The 23259-nt window shown below is 33.6% G+C and overlaps 1 protein-coding gene across 1 annotated transcript in view; it reads right to left on the reverse strand.

Annotated features, from left to right (window-relative positions):
• The window catches only part of LOC105526043 (chromosome unknown open reading frame, human C14orf39), a 52747-nt gene extending 30372 nt beyond the window's left edge, over positions 1–22375 (reverse strand). The window contains exons 1-13 of the mRNA XM_011961933.1: positions 22211–22375; positions 21291–21347; positions 21142–21198; positions 19974–20100; positions 13881–13970; positions 10418–10605; positions 10282–10324; positions 8386–8506; positions 7351–7442; positions 5814–5941; positions 4877–4953; positions 416–501; positions 262–320 (exon numbers count right to left, since the gene is read on the reverse strand). Of these exons, the coding sequence (XP_011817323.1) occupies positions 262–320; positions 416–501; positions 4877–4953; positions 5814–5941; positions 7351–7442; positions 8386–8506; positions 10282–10324; positions 10418–10605; positions 13881–13970; positions 19974–20100; positions 21142–21198; positions 21291–21339 (1117 nt within the window). The 5' untranslated portion in view covers positions 21340–21347; positions 22211–22375. The remainder of the gene's footprint in view (positions 1–261; positions 321–415; positions 502–4876; positions 4954–5813; positions 5942–7350; positions 7443–8385; positions 8507–10281; positions 10325–10417; positions 10606–13880; positions 13971–19973; positions 20101–21141; positions 21199–21290; positions 21348–22210) is intronic.
• Between the last annotated feature and the right edge of the window lie 884 nt (positions 22376–23259).

Consider the following 23259-nt stretch of genomic DNA (forward strand, 5'->3'; position numbering starts at 1 on the left):
TCTTGTAGGGCAGGCCTGGTGGTGACAAAATCTAAGCATTTGCTTGTCTGTAAAGGATTTTATGTCTCCTTCACTTGTTTTCATAATATTCTACAATAAAATGTATTTGTTTTATATTTAGGGAAGATGTATTTTAAAGTCCGGCATGCACGGTCAGTTAACCAGAGATGCAAATAATGCCAACAATTTATTTTACTAATATAAAAGTCTGATATAATTTGTTACCCCTACTTCTTAGAAAAAAATATAAATGGCAAATACCTTTATCTCCTTTTTCAAACCACTGATTGGAATTTGATTGTTTCTGTGGAGTTAACAATCTAAAATAGAATAAATATAATTTTTGTATTTTTTCTGAGTTGATATCCATAAATTATTTCAGAGGTTAAAGCATTTTCTTATTTTTAAAAGTTACCTGACTTGCATAAACTTTTGTGAACTTTTGATAGCTGTAATATGTGAACATTTTGAATGGTTATCCACAGCAGAGTCATTAAATATCTGAAAGAAAGAAATTAAGCATCTGACTCGGCTATATAAAGCAATAAAAAATTTTTTCCTTGTCATAGCAACTCAGAACTCTCATTTCGTTAGCATTTCATCCTTACCATCATTACCATCATTATCAACATCAACAACTACACACATTAACTGAAACCACTACATACAAAACATTAAGTCAAATGCTGAGAAACAAAAAAGTTTAAGAATTTAATGTTTTTGACAAGTATAGTAATGATCTTTGTAGTATTTCTGTATTTAATATAAGCCTTTTAAAATTTATACCACCCATATTCATGACTCATCAACTAAATCTTACCATTTTCTCAATTGATTATCTGATTTCTGTGTCCCTCCATTCTCTATTAACTCTCAAATTTAACACAGGAAAGCAAAACAACAGAGTAAAAGATTAAAAGCTGAAACTTTCCTTTTTATATACATATAAAAGAGCTATTATTCCATTTTAACCTTAAATTGTTTAATATTAATATCTAGCTGGGAGTGGTGATTTATGCCTGTAATCCCAATACTTTCAGGGACTGAGGCCAGAGGATCACTTGAGCACCAGGAGTTCAAGACCAGCCTGTACAACATAGCGAGACCCCATCTCTATAAAAAATTTAAAAATTAGCTGAATTTGGTAGCCTGATGTCCTAGCTACTGGCAGTGGGGGGAGCAAGGGTGGGATTGAGGTGGGACGATCCATCGAGCCCAGGATTTCAAGGCTACAGTGAGCCATGATCATGCCACTACACTCCAACCTGGAAGTGACACAGCAAGACTTTGTCTCAAAAACAAATTGTTTAATATTAATATCTAAACCATTGTTTTATTAATGTTTGTTTCAAGCCTTTTGTTCTCCTTGAATCACTCATTTTAAAAAGTCCCCGCTTTTTGTTATTTGACTCAAAATGAAAACATAGTTTTAACAGAAAAGTTTATCTCATTTATTTTGGCTATAACAGACACTGATCTTAATTCTGTCATCTTTCTGTGCTCTTCAACTGTAAGAAAAAGTGTCAACCTCCTTTAAAGAACAAGTGATGCTACTGTTTTGATGTATGCTTTAAACCAAGCTTGTTCAACCCACGGCCTGCAGGCTGCATGAGTTCCAAAACGGCTCTGACTGTGGCCCAATACAAATTTGTGAACTTTCTTAAAACATGAGATTTTTTTCAAGGTTTTATTTTATTTATTTATTTTTTAGCTCATCAGCTATTGTTAGTGTTAGTGTATTTTATGTGTGGCCCAATACAATTCTCTTTTTCCAGTGTGGCCCAGGCAAGTCAAAAGATTGGACACACCTGCAAGGAGAATACATGTCTGTATATGTCTCCTGGTACAAATACCTGTATAAATATTTCAAATATTTGTTTCGAGTAGATGTCAAGTAGTAGAACTGCTAACTATATACATTTTTATTTGTAATAAATTTATATTGTGAATCAGTCCTCCAAAGTGGTTGTACCAAATTATACTTCCACTATTCTTGACCTCACTAAATATTACCAAGCAAATATTTTAAGTCTGCTAACCTGATAGGTAAAGCCAGACATTTCAGTGGTTTAATTTGCATTTCCCTGTACTTCTGGGGTCTGGCATCTTGTTATGTTTAGTGATCCTTTGGCTTTCCTTTTTTATAAACTGCCTTCTTATTTTGTGTCCATTTTTATTATCTCTTTATTAATTTGTAAGAGTTACTATGTACTTCTTTATATAGTATACATTGTGGATACCAATATTTTGCTCACTTTGTTATTGTCTTTTAACTTTGTTAGTGTCTTTTGTCACATATAAGTTTTTATTTTTATGTAGTCTGTTGATCACTTTGTCTTTTTCCTTCACCACACTGTTATAATTACTATGTTTTGATAATATTTACAAATGTTTCGTGTGATGGAAATATTCTGGAATTAGAGTAATAATGGTTACACAACCTTATGATATACTAAAAACCACTAAATCTACACTTTTAAGTGGTAACTTTCATGGTATATGAATTATACCTCAAGGAAAGAAGAAAAATAACAGACATTTTGACATAGGGCCATACAGATCCCTCTCTTTATCTTGCTAGTTTTTTGGGGGAGGGCTATCTTTGTGTTTGACTTGTATTTTTTAAATTATAGTAAGTAAAAATAGCAACTTTCTAGAATTCATTGAGATATACTGTTTATTCTAGTAATGGGTCAATTTTGGTTAATATTGCAAATAAAAACTTAACTGTATTCTGTGTATGTTGAGCACAAAGTTTGCTAATTCTGCTATTCAGATTCCCTAAATTCTTATTTATTTTTCACCCATTTGATTTACCTCTGTGGCAGAAACTGCCATTTGCCTGTCTTATCCAAAATCTAATTTCTCCTTGTGTTCTACTTTAAAAACCAAAGAAACAAACAAAAAACCCTGTTTCCCAACCTCTTCTGCAGATAGAGGTACCCAAGTGACCAAGTTCTGGCCAATGAAATGATATCATAAATTGTTTACGGAGCTTCTAGGAAAAATCCTTAAAAATGGGGCTGACTCAGCTGACCCTTCTCCGCTTTTTCTTTCCTGCCTGGAAGGCAGATATGATGGCAAATTTACATAGTTACCTTCTGACCATGAAGTGACCTAAAGGTAAAAGCATAGCATGAAAAACAGCAGGAAAAAAAAAAACATAGATGAAGCTTGAGAAATAACGACATTGTTGAGATGATGCTATCAGTCCTGAATCTGAATCACCTACTTTAGAATTTTTTGGCAAGTATGAGAAAAATTCACGTTTATCTTGTTTAAGATGCTATTATTTCACTGGTTTGGTTTTATATTGTTTCACATATAGCCAAACTCAACTCCTAAACTCACAATCAGTACTTTTTTTTTGAGAGACTATATTAAGCTTCTTGTTTTAACTGTGTATTTAACCATTTCTTTGAAAGTCTGTCAAATTCTGCTTTACATATTCTGAAACTTGAAATAATTTAGCACATTGTGGTTTTTACAATTTCTTGAAATTGTTCTTTTTAAAAATATGAAATATATTTACCCCATTAATGCTTTTCACCCTGAACTTTATTTCATACAACATTGTTACATCTGCCTTGTTTTTGTTTGCATTTGCCTGATACATTTTCTTTCTTTTTTCAGTCTCAATGTCAAGTTGTTTCTGCTCTTCTGCTTTAATAGCATATACCCGTATTTTGTTTATATATCCCATAGAAGTAGTTCTGTCTTTTAATGGGGATTTAACTCAGTCACATTTTTGTGGTTACTAATTTGTTCAGAACTATTTCTGGCACCTTATTCGTTTTCTATTTACAATGCTTTCTAGCTGTTTTATTTTTACCCCCATTACTGTCTTTTGTTGGACTAATTAATTTTGTTTTATCTATTTTATTCTACTTTTTTAAAACTAACACATTCCATTTCTCTTCTGGTGGTTACCCTTAAATGTTTAATATATATGCATAAATTTACATTTTTCCAACAATGTATGGAGTTCATCAGTGTTCATATCTTCTCCCTACCTCCATCCTTAAATAAAAAATAGAACTCTAGTAAACTTATTTTTCTCATTTATTTTTCCACCTTCATCCCATATTGACATCATCTGGAATTTCAGTACCAGATTTAAAAATTTTTTAAAGTTATACATATTTACACTTGAGTTTCACTAATTACTTTGGTCACCATTACCAGTGTAAGAACAATTATATTTTTCATTGAGGCTTTCCCTCTGGACTATTTTCAGGAAGAATGGGGAAAGATAAAAAAGTGTGCCAGCAGCAGTTAGCTCTCTGGGTGGTATGCTCCTTATTCTTCATGGGCATCAAGAACCACCCAGGGGACCTGCCTATCTCTCTCACCCAAACTTCCATATTCACTGCTTCCACCTGGAGACAGTCATTCCACTGCTGATGCCTGGCCAAAGATACAGTGGATGTAAGATGAACAGGGGGTTAAGTAAACTAACTATGACTGAGGTAACGCAACCAATTACCTTACTCATCGTCCATATACCTTTATCTTGTGAAACAGTATTATCCTATGCATGTCCTGGGCAATAATTTCCCTCTTCAATCCAATCCTGCTATTTTTCCTTCAGGGATTTCTCAGTTTTGGGTCTACTATGTGCAGGGCTTGGTATTTTAAAATATTTTTCTATTATTGTTAGGAATAAGGGGACAAGTTACAGTATACAATCAGAATGCCATATTGAAACACCATTAAATTTTTTAGACCTTGAGTTTGCACTAATGGCTGATTTAATAAGTTTATAACACACACACACACACACACACACCCATCTGTGTCTTAAGGGTAGTACATTCACTATTACATTTAATGCAAGCAGGTATTTAATTTATACTACTAAAAAAGAGAAACCTACCTGTGTATCATTTTCTTTTTGTCTGAAGTCAATATTGGCAAGCTTTGACTGATTCACAGAACTTTCTTCTTTTGTATCTAGATTATTAAACAGTACTACTTTAAATCAATTCTGGAAACAGAATCAAGTATCTTCCCCAACATTTAACCTAAACTTGTAATCTAGAAAATCAAATCTACATGAATATTTAGTTTAAATTAAAATATGGAATTATTAAATTATTTTAAAACTCTTAATTCCTTACTATATAATAGCTTCACAATAACTATGAAGATGAAATGACAAAAGACCAATTGACAAAACCGTACCTTTATAATGGGTTACCAAAGAAGACAGAGTGGTTGAGGAGACAAAGAAATCAGCCTATGTAGTTAATCTAACATAATGTATTAGGTTGGCGCAAAAGTAATCGTGGTTTTTGCCATTACTTTTGATGCCAAAACTGTTAGGTAATGGCAAATGCCATTAAATTTTAATTAAAAGCAATGGCAAAAACTGTGATTACTTTTGCACCAACCTAATAGTTCATTTAATCTGCAGAGCCACTGAATGAAACTTGACTCAAATATCTCAGTGACTAATTACAGATACTATTAGCATAAGTCTTTTACCTGCCTAAGTCACACATATTGATAATCAACTCCTCAAATGAAAAATATGTAATTTTTCATCCTCCTCTAATAGCTGTGCAACCAGGCCAGACACTTTTTTTGAAAATTATTGTGTGAATAATTCCTTTCTCAGGAGAAAAAAGTTAGGTATAGAAGACATATTTTGTTTGCTCTCGGAAAGATTCAAAGCAGCACTTTCTTGAGTTTATAGGTCCCCAGTATTGTTTTTGCTTATACCAAATGATAAATAAAATTGCTTCCTTTTATTTCTTCTGTGTGTTTGCAAAAAAAAAGTGATGTTTTTGAATAACAAACAGATACTATACCTGCAACTCTTGGTTCTGAAGAATGCATCTTTATTGGTCTTACTAATTTCTGAGATTCATAAGGAAGAAATAATTGACTGCTTTGAGTTTTATTAAATGCAAGTACATGCTCATCTTTTTCAAAAATTCTAAAGAGAAAGGTGAAGTACATTAAATATTAGATAAGTTAAAATTAATATATTTTAAAGTTAGGAGGCATATTTAGATACTATTCAATAAAAACCACTCATTTTGCAGATAATAAAACTGAGTTCCAAAGAATTTAATCGACTTGCCCAAAATGACTGAATTACTTAGTAGTGGTGTCAGAGCAAAAACACACTTCCCCTGATTAAGTTCAGTGCCCTTCCCAATATAGTCCACTCTTGTTTTTAAAATATAATCATTGAAAAAGACTTTCTACACATGTCAAAAACATTTTAAGCCAAAACTTTTAACTACAAATAGCATGCTTCAGATTTCATGGTACTTCAAACTTTAAAAAGACATATTCAGAAATAAATCAACCAACATGAATACAGAAATTGTTAAAACAGTATTATAATCATAAATGGGTCTTTTAAGTTTTTTACTGAAGGAATAGTTTTCACTAAATATTACCTAAGTCAAAGAAATAGAATAAACACTGTCAGAATATATATTGAGTTAAAAATGACTAAATATTTATATGTTTCTGTCAATATATGGAATTTTTCTTACAGGTGGTCAATAAAGTAAAATTCTGTCTATTTACATATTTTTTCAATTAACTTCATTATAAAACTAAAGACATACTTGCATTGAATGTGGTACATGGGAGTGGAGGAATCAAGAAAATAACACATCCAAAAAAGTAGGATCAGGGAAATTAACCTGACAGAAGAGTGTGTTGAAAAATCAGATGAAGGGCCATGGAACTTGAGGAAAGGAATTTTAGAAGAATGAAAAAGGATGAAGTAGGAGGGAAAAGTAAAAGTTGATCAGAAACAGCAATAGTAATACATCTATTTTTCTGTCATATGATAACAGGCAGATCCCATCTTTTTTTTTCTTTTCTTTTTTTTGCCTCTATCACTGATTTCTATTTTATCACCATTAAAACTAAAGACAAGGAAATATGATGTCACACATTTAGCAGCATGCTTTGACTCATCTTCACTCTATAGCAAAGGAAGAACTGGTCAAGGTGGACAGGGTGATAAAAAAAGTAAATACCTTGCTATTCCCACTATTGCTTCTGTTTTACTCCTATTGCTGGCCCATCATGGAAAACAGTGGATGACTTATACAACTGACAGGTGCTAGAACAGCAGATTTGCTGCTGCTACTCTATTTCTCTTTACACATCATCCTCAGCCTTACTAAATAACAAGCAGATTTTAGTATTAGTTCATAATATTTAATAATATTTTTCATAAGAAATTAATAGAAAATAGCCTGCACAACAAAATTTACCGATACTGTGTAAATATTAGTGGTTTGGGATGGAATACAGAATCAAACTTTTAGATGCAAAATATCTGTTCACATAAAATCTAATTTTAAAGGTTACCTATACCTTTCTTTCAGTTCTTTTCTGTTTTCTGTATTTTTGTTCTTTTCTTCCAGAGTTTCTGAAAGAGCCTTAGTTTCATAATGCCTAGATACCTGCTAAAAAGACAAATGGGAATGCAAAACAAAATAATTATTTGCAAAGCAGTAAAAAAGATATGCTTTATCTTATGTTTTTCTATATAATCATAAGATTCATATTTCTGATAGTATCTACTATCGTCTATTTACAGTTATTAAAATAAAAACAAAATTAACAATAAATCACACCCCTTTAACTTTTCCTTACAATTCCATTGGCAAATGTAGATTTTAACGAACTCCAATCTTTTTAAAAACAGATAGTCATAAGCAAAGTAGACATTGATTCCTTACATAAGGACACAGTTACCACATATTTTAAAGGAAATAGCATCTACTTTCTTCTGTTTACTAAAATGATATTACTGTTATTTGGTACCTCATAGTTAATGAATGATAAGAATACAATATTTAACAGAATTTTCAAATATTTAGAAAATCAGGTATTCAAATTTTTCTCAGAATTTGGAAGCGACTTTGATGGGTTATCATACCTATGTAAATAAAAGCCACAATTTCGTGGATGGCATCCAAACGTATCCAAGAAAAAAAAATTTTTTTTTTTGAGACAGAAAAGACTACACTAGTTCTAGCCTAGCTCGCTAAAGATTATAGTCATGTATTTTTCAAGTTTAAATTCTTTATTTACTACCTTTTAAAAAAACCCTGGCGTAGATCTTTTAATGCCTTTAATATCCTGTTATTATGTTGCATCTTATTCCTTCCTCGTGTTCTCTCCTCAGACCTCAAAGAAAGCTAAACTATTCCCCAAAACTCAGTTTAATATATTCAGTACCTAAAATACCTTTTGGCTCCAAAGGTAATCTGAGGCAAATAAATTATCTTAAACCTTTCTCCATATTAGGCTGTCTTAAAAATAGCTCTTCTAAAACTGTCAACTAACATACCATTATATTTATACATTAATACACATATTAGAAATATATAACAAAATACATACCTGGTTTAAATAATTAATTTCTATTTCCATTTCTTCTATTTCTTTCTTCAATTCAGATGAACTTTTGGTAAAACTGCTGGCATTTTTAAGAATATCTTGCGTTTTACATCTCAGATGAACACTTCTTAAGTTAAGGAACTATGTCATGTAAGTAAATTTTACATTTATAATATATGTACCATATCAGAAATGATTAATATTATGTGACATCATTTGTATGTACATTCCATATAAACAGTAAGCAATATTAAAAACAGTATCTGAAAACAGAAGAATAACATAAACATTTGGCAGACTAACAAAGATAATTTATTGTTTATGTTATATATTGAGCTTAAAAATAACATTTAATACAAAATATTTGTTAGGATTATTGGATTAATTATTTTCACAGGCAAGTCTTTTTTTTTTTTTTTTTTTTTGCTTTTTAAATCAAAGTTCATTGTGTCACTTGCTGTAACTAATAAAACATAATTCAGGCCCAAATTTAACTTCTTAAGTGCTTCCATTATTTATTTGTTCAAAGACAATATTAAAAATCTACCCATTTCAAGCCAACAGTATGCTGGACAAAAACAAAATCGACCAAATTTCCCTTTTCTTGCTCTGTAAGGCTCATCAGTGTACCCTACAGAACTCAAAAGAGAGGCAGATCTTCAATTTGGACTTTCTACTTGAACTGGATTTGTGCCCAATTTCAAGTAAAAAATCCTCAGCTATTAATAGACATTCCACATGGTTATTAGCTAATACAATGTCCTAAATTACAATCCATTAGGAGAATTTGAAAATGATAGAATAGTGACAGTTAACAAGAATTCCAGAGAAAATTAATCAGGGCTTTCCTATTCTGCCTTAAAATATGTATGATTTATAAGATAGAACATAAAATTTCAGGTGAATCATGATTTATAAGTCTATTGTTATCAAGTTTCCATTAAAATGTTAGATACAGATAATTAAATCCTAATCTTCAAATCTTCCTACCTCCATTCACCTCTTCCTGTTTGTCATGCAGCCTTGTATCTCATCCCATTCCACATCCAACTCCCTAAACCCTTGCTACACCTTCAGCGTCTACTAACTTTTGCCCCTTCCCACTGAAAAGTTAAAGCACAAATGGGCAGCAAATGAACAGCAAAAAATGAAAGAGACTAAAACCAAAACATGGAAAACGCTAGCAGCAGAAGAGTTAAAAGGATGGTTTAGAATGAAGCAGACAGAAAGGAAGGTAGAATGCAGGGATAAAGAAGACTTAGTACAAATACTGGAGTTATAATCTGATAGGAAAGCATATGAAGGATTGCAGAGGTTAAAAGAGGATTAAAGTTTCAAGTTCATCATCAGGGAAGATCTCTCTGACAAACAGGTGAGACTTAGACCAATTAAGAATTACTTAGGCATCTATTACAGTGGTACTGTATTAGAATTATTTGTTTACATGTCTGTCTTCCCTACTAAACTCTGAGCTCCTTGGAAGAGAGCTCTGTATCATCTTCAGTATTGCCTGGCACAAGGTAGGTTTCCAATGATAGATGAATGAATAAATGTAACTCACCTCCTTTGCACTTTCCATTGTAACAAGTAATAATCAAGCAATTTAACTGGAATTTTCTTTGGTAAGACAGACCAATATGACATTATCATGGTTTGGTTCCTAAGATACGCCATTTAAACCCAAATACATATGCCATTTTATTCTCACCAAAGTTGCTTGCTTCTGATCACATGAATATACATGAAAATGAATCCAAGATGACCTTTAAAATGACTTTTAAAATCTTTTAATTAAACACAAAACAAATCCATGTTATTTTCACAAAGGAAACACAATAACAAAATACAAAACAATGCTTATCTAATAAAAATTATAAGTACAAATACTATTGTGGATACATGTTTAATGTCCATTTAATAAGTGATGGAAAGGGAGCAGGCACTGAAAAACAAAGTCATAGCATAAGCTGATTTATTATCTTCTTTTTGTTACAAAGATACCATAATTAAAACAAAATGACAAAAATATTAATACCTCGAAATTTCATAAAAATTGTTTCATTCATTTTTAATTGTTCAGTACATGCCAACACTCTGCTTTGAATTTCCTCATGTTCTCTTTTCTTCTCATAATATTCACACGAAAAGGGTGTTTCTGAGTATTTTAGTTGGTATTGCTTCAAAACTTCTTTATATTGACGTATATAATCATGATACATTTCTCTGTTAAAATTAAAAGAAATTATGTCTATGTAACAACAATAGATCTAGAAGCTTTGTAAATAGACTCTCAAAGTCTACTAAATTAAGCATAAAAGGCAAATCAAATGTCTTCTTATTCTTGCTTCCCTCAATATTGTCTGTCCTTCAGACTTTCCTTAACTTCACCACATTTCTCAACTTGACTCTTTTTCTTCATTATCTGAGTTATTCACTTCCTAATTCTATTCAATTTAACTCCTACTTCCACCATTTTAATGATGCTGTTCTTCCCAAGGTCACCAATGATCATATTTGTCCAACTGAATGATTTCTTTTTCGTACTGATCCTAATTAACACTGCAGAACCTGGTTCTTTGATCACTTACTCTTAGTAGAACCTCTATCCTCCCTGGTTTCTGAGTCTCTAGTCTCCCCAGCTCAGCTACTTCTATAACCATATATTTTTAATCTTCAATTTTCATTAGCTAAAATTATCACATGAAGTCATGTTCTATGTGTTAGAACTCTGGTTCACCATCATGTATACCCATAACTATTTTATGAAGAAAATTTTATCATGGTTTAGAAGAACTCCTCTAGTCCAGCTCCAGTAGTAGTAGTCGCTCATCTACTTAGGCACAAATCTTAAATGAGACAGTTAATTCTTGCAAAAGGACATTAACCTTTTTTTCTTATTTGACCTGTACTCGATTCTACAAGAATCAAAATTACGATGGCCTATGGGCCAAATCTAATCTGCCACCGATTTTTGTACAGCCTATGAACTATGAATGATTTCTACAAGTTTAAATGATGGAAAAAATCAAAAGTTTATTCCATGACACATTAAAATTATATGAAATTTAAACTTGTGTCCATAAAGTTTTATTAGATTATAGCTCATTTATTTACATATTATCTGAAATTCTCTGGTGCCATAATAGCAGAGTTGAGTAGTCATGACAGATGTTTGCCCACAAAGGTTAAAATATTAATACTTACTATCTGGTTCTTTACCAAAAAAGTTTGCCAACTCTAATCAACAACACTGAAAATGTTAAATCCAGTTCTTTATAGAAAATATATTCTTAAATCTTCTTTTTGCCCAATTTTTATCAAATACTTAGTTTCAAAAAAAATCATAGAAAAATTTTTGAAAATATATGGTTCTTACATCCCTCAAGATTTTGTCATTTCTTGGATCAAAGTATACTCTATGGGGGAGTTTCTTAAAAGATACTCTGATTATCTCACCTTAGCAGATTAGGGAAGAACAAGTCTTCAAAAACTGCACACATGAGAAGAAAAGTAAGGATAACAGCCCTGTGCTGGTGAGCAGGTCTGAATCTTAAGAAAGTTTTAATTTCTTAATATTACTAAACTGTCCCCTTTAGCAAGAAAAAGCAGTTGAGCCCCAAACAAGCTCCTATTCCTCTAAATGTATATTTGCTGATTAAGACCCACTTACTATTTAATAGCTTGGGAAAAATGATACAGAGAAGAAATACCTATAAGAAAATTAAACCTGGGTCACCAGTTCCAGGTGAGATGAACATACCACATCCACCCTATTCATACTGTATATTCATGCTCACTCTTCTAACATACTCCATATAGAAACTCTGGCAGAGCCAGAGTCATAGTTAAAGAAGAGCCATTATTATCTCATCTGTGCCAGCAATATTATTTTTCATGAACGACTTGAACAGGGTTGGGAGATTAGGAGAAACAAGCAACTGGTGCCTCTACTTCCTCCATTATCCACGAAACCAACAAATGAGTTATTTTCCATTTATAAATGCCTGGTACTAAATCATCAATTCAATTAAGCTATGTGGCTGGTTTAAGAAAGAAACAGACAACTGTTTTCACTTTAATACCTTCAGTTAGCTCACAGAAGTCCTCTATAACAAACACTGTGAGAGAAGCACATATTTTAACTGGTTTGCTTTAGCCTCTTACAGAATCATTTTTAAGAATTACTGTTTTATACTCATGACTTACATTGATAGATGTTATAAGAAGCAGTTATATATACTGTGTTTGGGGCTGGGGGCAGTCACTGAAACACATTGCACAATTTCCCCTTTAGAGGACCCAGGGGAGAAATTTCTCTCAAGCCTCAGGAGAAGCCTCTACTTACTCTAAGCAATTGATCTGTTTTTTAAAATGAATATTATGAATCCCAAACTGATTATATTTCCACAATGCCTTGACTACTAGGAATTTGAAAGCTTAATTCCTGCCTGTATCTAACAAATGTGTGGGATACATAGTATGAATTTCTAACTTCATCAAAGCCTTCAATTTCCTATATTTTCCTTACTTCTCTGTAGCCTTGATTTTTAATCTAGTTTCTTTAAACACTATCCTTTCAAGATGATTATTCAGTCAAATCATCTAAAATCCTTTTTTAAATGAAGCAGGATGTATAAATGACAACACAAGTCTCCTTCAGTGATCCCACCCTCTGCCTACCCTCTAGATGATGGTGTACTCCAGCTTTCTCCTCTTTCTGCTCCATATATTTCCATGGGCAATCTCATGTATTTCCATAATTTAAAAATGAAGTCCATATCTATAACTTTAGTCCCTGCCTTTTCTTAAGACTTGTCTTTGAATATATAGAGTATTGCATTCTAGATTTTGCACATGTTTTTAGTTACAATATAAAAATAGATACGGCTCTCATCCAATTATATTAAAAATAAAAACATTTCAATGTTTTATATTAAGTGAAATTTTAATGCCATATAATGTGTTCAAAGTCTCTTGCCTTGTTTCATTACATTCACTAATTACATTTAATCCCCAAGACAATGGGTTTATACATATAATAAAGTAAATTCATACAATTATTGGTGTTTCTCTATTAGAATATAACCACTCCATTAAATCAGCAGTCTAAGATATACAAGTTTGATACAAAGTACCCTTCAAAAATCAATATCCCAAATTTGTAATAAGCTAATTCTACAGTTAACTATTCCCCCCAGATGTCTGCCTAAACAGGTCACTCATAAAGACCATTAACTGATGGACTCTGCTATTATAATTGCTACTGAGAAATAGTTTGTATCTAAGGCCATATCTAAATATATCTAGGGTTAGAGAGAGCTTTACAACAAGTAGGTAGACCTTCCACTGCACCCAAGGAGTCCAAAATACTACATTTACTTAAAATCAAAAACTCCTTCATAGTACAAAATGTCTACATTTTTCAATTGACATTCTTACACACCATGTCCTAGTAATACAAACTTATAGAATTGATAAACTTAATATATGTATTATACTTGTCTTTTTCAGTAGTTTCTTGATAAATAGTAAATTGGTCCTGCATATAATCTTCATGTTTACAAAAAACATCACATGTTGGCTTCCAGCTATAGAAAAAATATATTTGTAATTAGCAACACGGAATGATAAACAAATTGACAGAGATAATTTAAAAATGAACATAATCATTTGAAGAGAAATGAATCTTTCTCTTCCTGGAGAAAACAAGTGTACATCAAGGAAAGTATTTCCATCTCATATCACTCCCACTACCTCCATTTGTGGACTATTATACTCAAATATCAATATTCATGAATTTTTATATTAAACTTGTTTTTGAACCATTACTAGGGAAAGAGCAAATGTGACATGGCTGGATTGTGTATTGCTATGGCATTTCTATTATACACTTTATAACACTCCAATATCAGCCTTTCTCTCTCATCACATTTCTAAGATTTTGGCCAAAAAAATTCTTTGGAGTAAGTATTCAAAGAACTAGAGTAAGGGCTGAAGAGAGGTTTTTTTGCTCCTTTAACACTTAGAAAACAGGTGTCACATCATCCTGAGTTACAAAAAAAGGTAAACCAGAAAAAGAGCAAACAAATTACAAAATCAGACAATACAAATATAACAAATATTCATCTTATATATTTTTATTATGTAACTTGAAAGAATATTACCAATACAAAAATCTAAAATGAATATATAACATGGTGGCTTCCAGTCTAAGTATTCTTCAAATATTTCCCTTTTTTCTAACATTTTTTTCAGATCCAAAAATTACACATACCCAATTTGGAATCACAGAAAAGTATATGTAAGACAATAACTATTAATCATATTCTCAATATTGAATAATGACTATTATTATTGTTTTAATAAATTATTTCCAAATGTTACTATAATTATACATTTTAACATCATTGAGATCTTATCCTGTTTTTATCACTTAGTAACAGAACTCGTACCTAAATATTTGTCTGAATTTCTGATCATTTCCTTAGAAAATATTCTCCAAAATGAAATTAGAAGGTCAAAAATTATATATACATATATTCTCAATATTTTAAAATATCATAAATACTCATGGTCGTAAAGATAGCAACACTAGACACTGGAAACTAGTATGGGGGGGAGAGGTGAAAAACTATTGAGTACTACGCTCACTACCTGGGTGATGGGATCAGTCATACCCCAAACCTCAGCATCACACAATATACCTATCTGATAAACTTGCACATATGCCCTCGAATCTAAAATAAAAATTGGAATTATTTTAAAATTCCATAAAACTACATGTTCATTGAGAAGGTATTCACTATAGGCCTTTTGATGTACATCCTTCTAGACTTTTTGTAATTATATATACATACACAATTACTAAATTGGCTTAATATTATGAATATTGTTATTTAACCTGCTTTGACCAATTTGTAATTTTAAAAAGTTGGAGACCTTGCTTTTTAAAAGACTTCCTTTACTGTTAACATCTTCCCGTGTCAACAAATATACGCCTATATCACAATTTTATTGGCTGCCTAGCGTTCATTCATATGGATACACCAAAACTCATTTAACCAGTTCCCTAATGCTGAACATTAGAGTTGCTCCTAACATTTTCCTATCATTACAAAAAGACTGAAATAGAACTCAATAGAAAAAATAAATAAATAACCTGATATTTTAAATGGGCAAAGGATCTGAATAGACATTTCTCAAAGAAGAGATACAAATGGCCAACAGACATATGAAAAAATGCTCAATACCTCTAATCATCTGGGGAATTCAAATTAAAACCAAAAATAAGATATTACCTCACACCTGTTAGAATGGCTGTTATCAAAAAGATGAATAAGGCTGGGTGTGGTGGCCCACACCTGTAATCCCATTACTTTGGGAGGGTGAGGCAGGTGGATCACCTGAGGTCAGGAGTTCAAGACCAGCCTGGCCAACATAGTGAAACCCTGTCTCTACTAAAAATACAAAAATTAGCTGGGCATGGTCGTGCATGCCTATAATCCCAGCTACTCAGGAGGCTGAGACAGGAGAATCGCTTGAACCCGGGAGGTGGAGGGTAGAGGTCGCAGTGAGCTGAGATTGTGCCACTGCACTCCTGCCTGGGTGACAAGAGTGAAGCTCCATCTCAAAAAATAAAAAAGGTGAATAACAACAAGTTTTGGGGAGGATGTGGAGAAAAGGAAACTCTTGAACACTGTTGGTGGAAGTGTAAATTAGTACAGTTACTTCAGAAAATAGTATGGCAGGTCCTCAAAAAACTAAAAGTAGAATTACCACATGATCCAGCCATCCCACTTTTGAGTATTTGCCCAAAGGGAATGAAATCAGTACATCAAAGAGATATCTACCCTCCCATGTTCATTTTAGCATTATTCATAATATTAAGATATGGAAGCAACCTAAGTGTCCCACAAGAGGTGGTGGATAATTAAAGTGTGGCATAGATACACAATAAAATACCATACAGCCTGAAAAAAAGTAGGAAATTCTGTCATTCAAGACAACATACATGGAACTAAAGGATGTTATGCTAAGTGAAATAAGCCAGGCAGGTAATGGCAAATACTGTATGACCTCACTTATATGTAAAATCTAAAAACGTCAATCTCATATACACAGAGAGTAGAAAGGTGGTTACCACAGGTGGGGTTGAGGTAAAGAAAAAAGGGGGAAAGGGAAAATGTTGATCAAAGAACACAAAGTTTAAGTTGGAGTGGAGGAAAAAAAATTAGTGATCTACTGCACTATATAGTGACTACAGTTAAATAATATATATTTCAAAAGTGCTAGAAAAATAGCTTTTTAACATTCTCATCACAAAAAAAATAAGTTGGTAAGGTGATGAATATCTTAATTAGCTTGATTCTTTCGACAATGTATACACAGATCAAAACATCACATTGTACCTCCTAAACATACATAATTTTCAATTAAAAATAAATTTTAAAAATGTTCTGTGTATGGAAAAAAAGACTGACATAAACATTTGGTTGTACATTACATCTTTGAGAGGATCTCTATTTCCTTATGAAAAATTCTCAGAAATTGAATCACTTAATCAAAAATTATGCTTGGGCCAGACGCGGTGGCTGACATGTATAATCCCAGCACTTTCGGGGGCCGAAGTGGGAGGATCACTCCAGTCCAGGAGTTCGAGACCAGCCTGGGCAACATAGTGAAACTCCATCTCTATTTTTTAAAAAATCATGCTTATTTTTAAAGCTTTTAAAAATATATACCGGCATGTCATCTAAAAGATTTATACTACTGTACACTCCTACGGTGTATGAGAGTTGATATTCTCATTTATTGCCAGTGTTAGGTGTGTGTTTTTTTTAATCTCAGCAAAACTCAGAAGCAAAAACAATAGCATCTAATTATTGCTTTAATTTAGACTATTTCTTTTTTTTTCTTTTATTTTCTTTTCTTTTATTTTTTTTTATTATACTTTAAGTTCTAGGGTACATGTGCATAACGTGCAGGTTTGTTACATATGTATACTTGTGCCATGTTGGTGTGCTGCACCCATCAACTCGTCAGCACCCATCAATTCATCATTTATATCAGGTATAACTCCCCAATGCAATCCCTCCCCCATCCTCCCTCCCCATGATAAGCCCAGTGTGTGATGTTCCCCTTCCCGAGTCCAAGTGATCTCATTGTTCAGTTCCCACCTATGAGTGAGAACATGCGGTGTTTGGTTTTCTCTTCTTGTGATAGTTTGCTAAGAATGATGGTTTCCAGCTGCATCCATGTCCCTACAAAGGACGCAAACTCATCCTTTTTTATGGCTGCATAGTATTCCATGGTGTATATGTGCCACATTTTCTTAATCCAGTCTGTCACAGATGGACATTTGGGTTGATTCCAAGTCTTTGCTATTGTGAATAGTGCCGCAATAAACATACGTGTGCATGTGTCTTTGTAGTAGAATAATTTATAATCCTTTGGGTATATACCCAGTAGTGGGATGGCTGGGTCATATGGTACATCTAGTTCTAGATCCTTGAGGAATCGCCATACTGTTTTCCATAATGGTTGAACTAGTTTACAATCCCACCAACAGTGTAAAACTGTTCCTATTTCTCCACATCCTCTTATTTAGACTATTTCTATTAGTAAGATTGAGCATTTCTGCACGTGTGTTAGACTTGTGTATTTTTTTCATTTTGGTATTTACCCGTTTACCTTCTTTGCTCATTTTTCTAATAGTACTTTTGCTTTTTCTTATTATTTCTACAAGTATTTTATGTTTTTAAACAATCCTTATTTGACACTTTTCCTAGCTTATCCTTTTGTCTTTCACATCATTATAGGCTATTTTTCTCTTTAATTTGTGTGCAGTCATATTTATCCATCATTTCCTATGTGGTCTCTGGTTTTAGTGACGTATTTAGAAAGACCTTCCTCTCTCAAAGATTATATAGCACTTGTATTTTTCTAGTACTTTCATAGATTCATATTTCACATTTAAATCTCATAACCAGTATGCTGAAATCATGTACTAGAGGTATTCATGAATTTAGACATATTAAAATCAACAGATCCTACCGACTCTCCTCAGACCCAGCAGAAATTAAGCTTTTACAAAGTACGACATATCTAGTACACGGTAGATTCTAAGGGGAAACTATTAGTACTTTTCCACAACCCAATGCAGCTAATTGAGGAAAACCACTGGTAAAATCTACTACAATAAAACCCAAATAAAAATAAAAGAAAATGGTCAACAACATGTAAGTTTTGGCTGATCAGATTACCAAAATATTTAAACACAATTCCAATGTTGGGAAGAGTATGACGAAATAGGAACTCTCCTACATTGTTTTTTAATAATTCATTTTCTATTTATAAAAGTAACAATCTTTATAATAAGTCAATCAATGTGTCACTGCCTAAAATTTTGTTCTCATACATTGCTGGTGGGAGCATAAATTGGTATAAACTTTTTGGAGAGCAGTTTGGTATTATTCACCCAATGTTTAAAAGTGCATACTCTTTAGCAATTTCACTTCTAGGAGCCCATTCCATAGCATCAGATCTCTATATGTAGAAGTGTATCTGTACATGACTGGAAATAACCTAAATTTCCATTAATAGGGGAATGGCTAAATAACAGGCTACATCAATACCATAAATACCATGGAGCTGTTAAAAAGAGTGAAATATACACGCAATTACATGCATAGTACAAATTGCATTATATATTGTTAAATGTTAAAAAGCAAGTTGCAGAATGAAGTGATTCCATTTTTGTAAAAAGGAAAGAGCTATATAGACAGGTGTGTGTGTGTGTGTGTGTGTGTGTGGTGTGTGTAATAATGATGTTAACTATTCAAGGTCTAAAAGAATGTGAGTGATTACCTATGCAGAGGATGACACAGTAGGGGATGGGAACTGCAAGCAGGGAAAAACTATTCACACCATATATATGTATATTGCTTGAATCTTTGTATTAGGTATATATTACCTTTATAATTTCTTAAAACCAGTGGGAAAAAAGTAATGGGGGAAAAACCAAAAAGGCTTATTAAAATTTTGAATAACAAAATATTTCAAAACAAATATGATCCTAAAGTACAATACTTACTACAATGTCCATATAAAAGTACAGAAAATTTATATTTGTAATAAGTCTTTGTTCTTTTTATGCCTTTGTTTCAAAATGTTTGTCTTCTACTAGAGTTAACTAGTAGAATCCAGAACCTGAAGCCATGTTGAAAGAATTCTTAACATATTAAATATGTTTATTTTGAAAAACTTTACGCTGTATCCCCTCACACAAAAATAAGATCTTGAAAATTCAAAATTGGAAATCGTTTCAAATTTATCTAATAGGAATTTTATATACTGAGCCTATTCAAAAGTTTATAGTTAGGTTAACTGGATCTGAATTAGTGAGATCTTATAGTTGTTTAGTTCTACTTCTCTTTTGATCCTCCTGTAATCCCTTTACATAGTGGCATAACAAGGCACATTAAGACTTGATTCATTAGCTAATATAGAATACTACTTTGAAGCAAGTATCTTCAAGGTCAAAAACCCTGAATAAAAGAATGTAATGAAAATTGAATCTTTCAAATACTCACTTTCTGCAGTTGTCTTTAATCTCCTCACTATGTTTACAGTAATGATCAATTTCCTCATCTGTTGTATTTATAGTTTCATGTATCCTACAAATAGTTACTTTGTTTTCCTTAATATCTTCACAGCATTCTAGAAAGAGGAAATATTTTCTTAATGCAGAAATCATAAATTCAAAATAAACAAATAGGGGGAAAAAATGGGTATGGCAGCTTACCTAAAAGGAAGAGAGCCAGAGAATGGAGAGGAAATGAGGCTTGAGATGGGTGGAACCGTATACTAAAATGCAGAGAACCAGGGCCAGGCCTGATCCTACAGACAGAAGCTAAGAAGGATTTCAGTTGGGATTGAGAAATAAATGTCCCTTGTACCTCATCTTTAACATAAGAGGGCTAGATTCAGTGATATCTAAGGTCAATCGTATCTTAAGATGCTATGAATTCGTGCAAACATTTACTCATTAATGACACTAACACAAGCCTTCTGTTTCTGAAAAATGTGAAATTTCTATTCATCAACTCTATGTCAATTAATTACTAAACTCACTTATCTTTGTTACTAGTGATTAAATGATAAAATGGACATAATTTCTTGAAAAGATTAAAATAAATTCTTAATATGCTGTATTTTTTTTCATTGCAGAAAAGATAACTAAACTCGGCCGTTTCAGAACGATTAAAAAATGTAGAACTCTGTTTTTTATGGTTCTTTTGTCGGATCTTAAAATACTATACAGTATTTGTGTGACTCGCCTTGCTATTTCTCTGATAACATTATTTTTCAGAATTATTATTCCTGAAAATGTGGCATCTATCAATTTTGATCCCTGATTTCTGGTGGCTTCTATAAAGATAAAAAAATTTCACTCAACTATTTGAAATAACTTGTTATTAGAGAAAAATAACATCTTTTCAACTGCACCTAAGGGGTCATTTCTGCTTAAGACAAAATTCTTCACAAAATAATTAAATGCTGAATATAGAAGTTTATTATCAAACAACTATAGTTAAGTCACATCTATTTTGTCTAGGGTAAACAGTTTATTTGTCGCTAGAGAAAACTGACACAAAAGTTACAACGCCAACAATAAGTTGCCCTAAACAGGGCAATTGTATATTATGTGCCATAAGGAATTAAAAGACTAAAATATCTTTATCATGCAAAGCTACTTACTATTAATTCTTTGAATCATCTCTTCTTTAGTACTTATGTCTTGCTCATACTGGAAGACTAAAATAAACAACTCTCTTGTGATTTCAATTCATTGTTAAAATGCCAAAGGCTCATACAAAAAGCTACCTATTTTTTTACTTTATACCTACCAAATTCTAGCAAAAGTCTGTCCAAACTGACAAACAGGCTGTCATTCATCTTGGATACTATGTTAAATGAAAAAAAAAAAATTATAAGGAAAGATTTTAAGTCATATGCAAAACAGGATATATTTGGTAACGACCTTTTCGATATAGCATTCTTCACAGGAACATGTGGGCGGCGCCAGAACTGGAAGGAGAGAGGTCCCCTGAGCCCATGGCGACTTTCCCAGTCCCTTCCTGGGCCAAGCCCAACGAGCGCTTCAGAAATCGTTGTTGAGTCGGCGCACGACTTGAAGCTTTGGGGATGGGATAGGAGGCACCCGCATAACCGCTTATGCGTGGGACTGCAACAAGCGTCCGGATCTTCCAGGATTCACGGACACCCAGATTTCTCCATAGGATATGCCCTTTAAAATAACCGTTCTGAGTATGTCCCTTGGTGGCGAGTGTACAACCACGTGTAGCAAAATTCTAACGAAAGCCCTTCCCCAATAGCCGGGTAAACCTAGAGAAACAGTGCGATTTCGCATTTACGAATTTACCAAGGAGAATCAAAAAAGTGGAGTTGTTCACAGGACTGCCAACTCGCATTACAGCATACGCCTGAGGCGGGGTTCGTGTCTACCGTTCCCCTCAGAGTCCAGAAGCCACAGCCCGCGCGCTTCGCGGTGGGAGCTCGCCGGCCGACTCCCACCCTCACAGCCTCCTGTCCTGGCTTCCCCTCGCCCGAGGCCGCAACACCGCATCCCCCCACCCATCCCCGGCCGCGCCCACAGTCTCTGGCCGCACCAACCCGCGAGATAAGGCGACTCTGGTGGTTCTGAGGGGCAGGGCCAGCCAGCACCCTCCCACCCACTCACATGCTCCCCCTCAAGAGTCGCCGGCCCAGGGAAAAACCGACACCCACAGCTCCCTTCCCCACGCACCTAAACAGCCCCTCTGGACCCGAACGCCCACACCCTCCCTCCCTGGGGTCCCAAACTCCACTCAGGATCCCCGGGCCCAGGGACGCCACAGCTGATCCTGACTCCAAACGGCCGGAGTCTTGGCCTGGCCTCGCTGAGCCCCGCCCCCACACCCCTGGTGCCAGCCCTAAGAGACCCCGCGGAGCACGCCGCGGGATCCGCAGATCGCGCTGAAGAGCAGCGAGATCGCGCTTTGGACGAGATCTGCGTGGCTGCAACCGCTCCTTCTTCGCGGGTGGAAGCGCGGAGGAAGCCCCGTAAAACCCCAGAAGTGGGTGCTGAAGTCAGGGGACCCTCAAAGAAGTAGGGACCTGTCAGGGACTCTCCTGTTTTCTTGAAGAAAAGTGTTTTTTAAAGCCTATTTATTCCTCTTGTAACAAATTTTTAAAAATATTTTGGAGTACAGAAATAAAATTGATATTAACTTTAACAGGACAGTAAAAAATACTCGATTCAGTAATCAAAATTCAATTCTGAATTCAGTATTTTTCAAAACATCTTAAAAAGCAAGCACAATTCAAATACATATTAGTTGAATGGACGTTTTGAGACTGACTCATTTGCTCAGTTTCAAATAAAGCACATTTTCTGTCCAAAATGCTGTCTTCAGGTAATTTATGCTCTTAGGTTTTGTCTGCCTATCCACCGTGAAATAAAGAGTGTAAACAAAATAATTTAAGCAGTTCAGTCCTCCAAAGTGCCTCAATCCATTGTATATTTCTGGTAGAAATGTTTTTAACCCTAAATGATCTCAATAATTGTCTCAAGTCACCAAAACCTAAGCTGTTTCACAGAATATTTAAGTGAAAAAGAAGGTTTCAGAAGTTTTTATTGCTTAATTGCCTCAGATCAGATATGCATAACCAGTTTTATTATAGTGTGCTGTCATATTGCTCACTAGTTGGTATTAATACGCATCAAAACTAACATACGTTTTGATAATGTAAGAATTTAGCAGATTTATTCTTTTGTGTGTGAAAAATCTTTTTACTTCGTTTTTCCAGGTTTAC

This window comes from Colobus angolensis, unplaced genomic scaffold (assembly GCF_000951035.1).
Source record: "Colobus angolensis palliatus isolate OR3802 unplaced genomic scaffold, Cang.pa_1.0 Scaffold57, whole genome shotgun sequence".
Taxonomy (NCBI): domain Eukaryota; kingdom Metazoa; phylum Chordata; class Mammalia; order Primates; family Cercopithecidae; genus Colobus; species Colobus angolensis.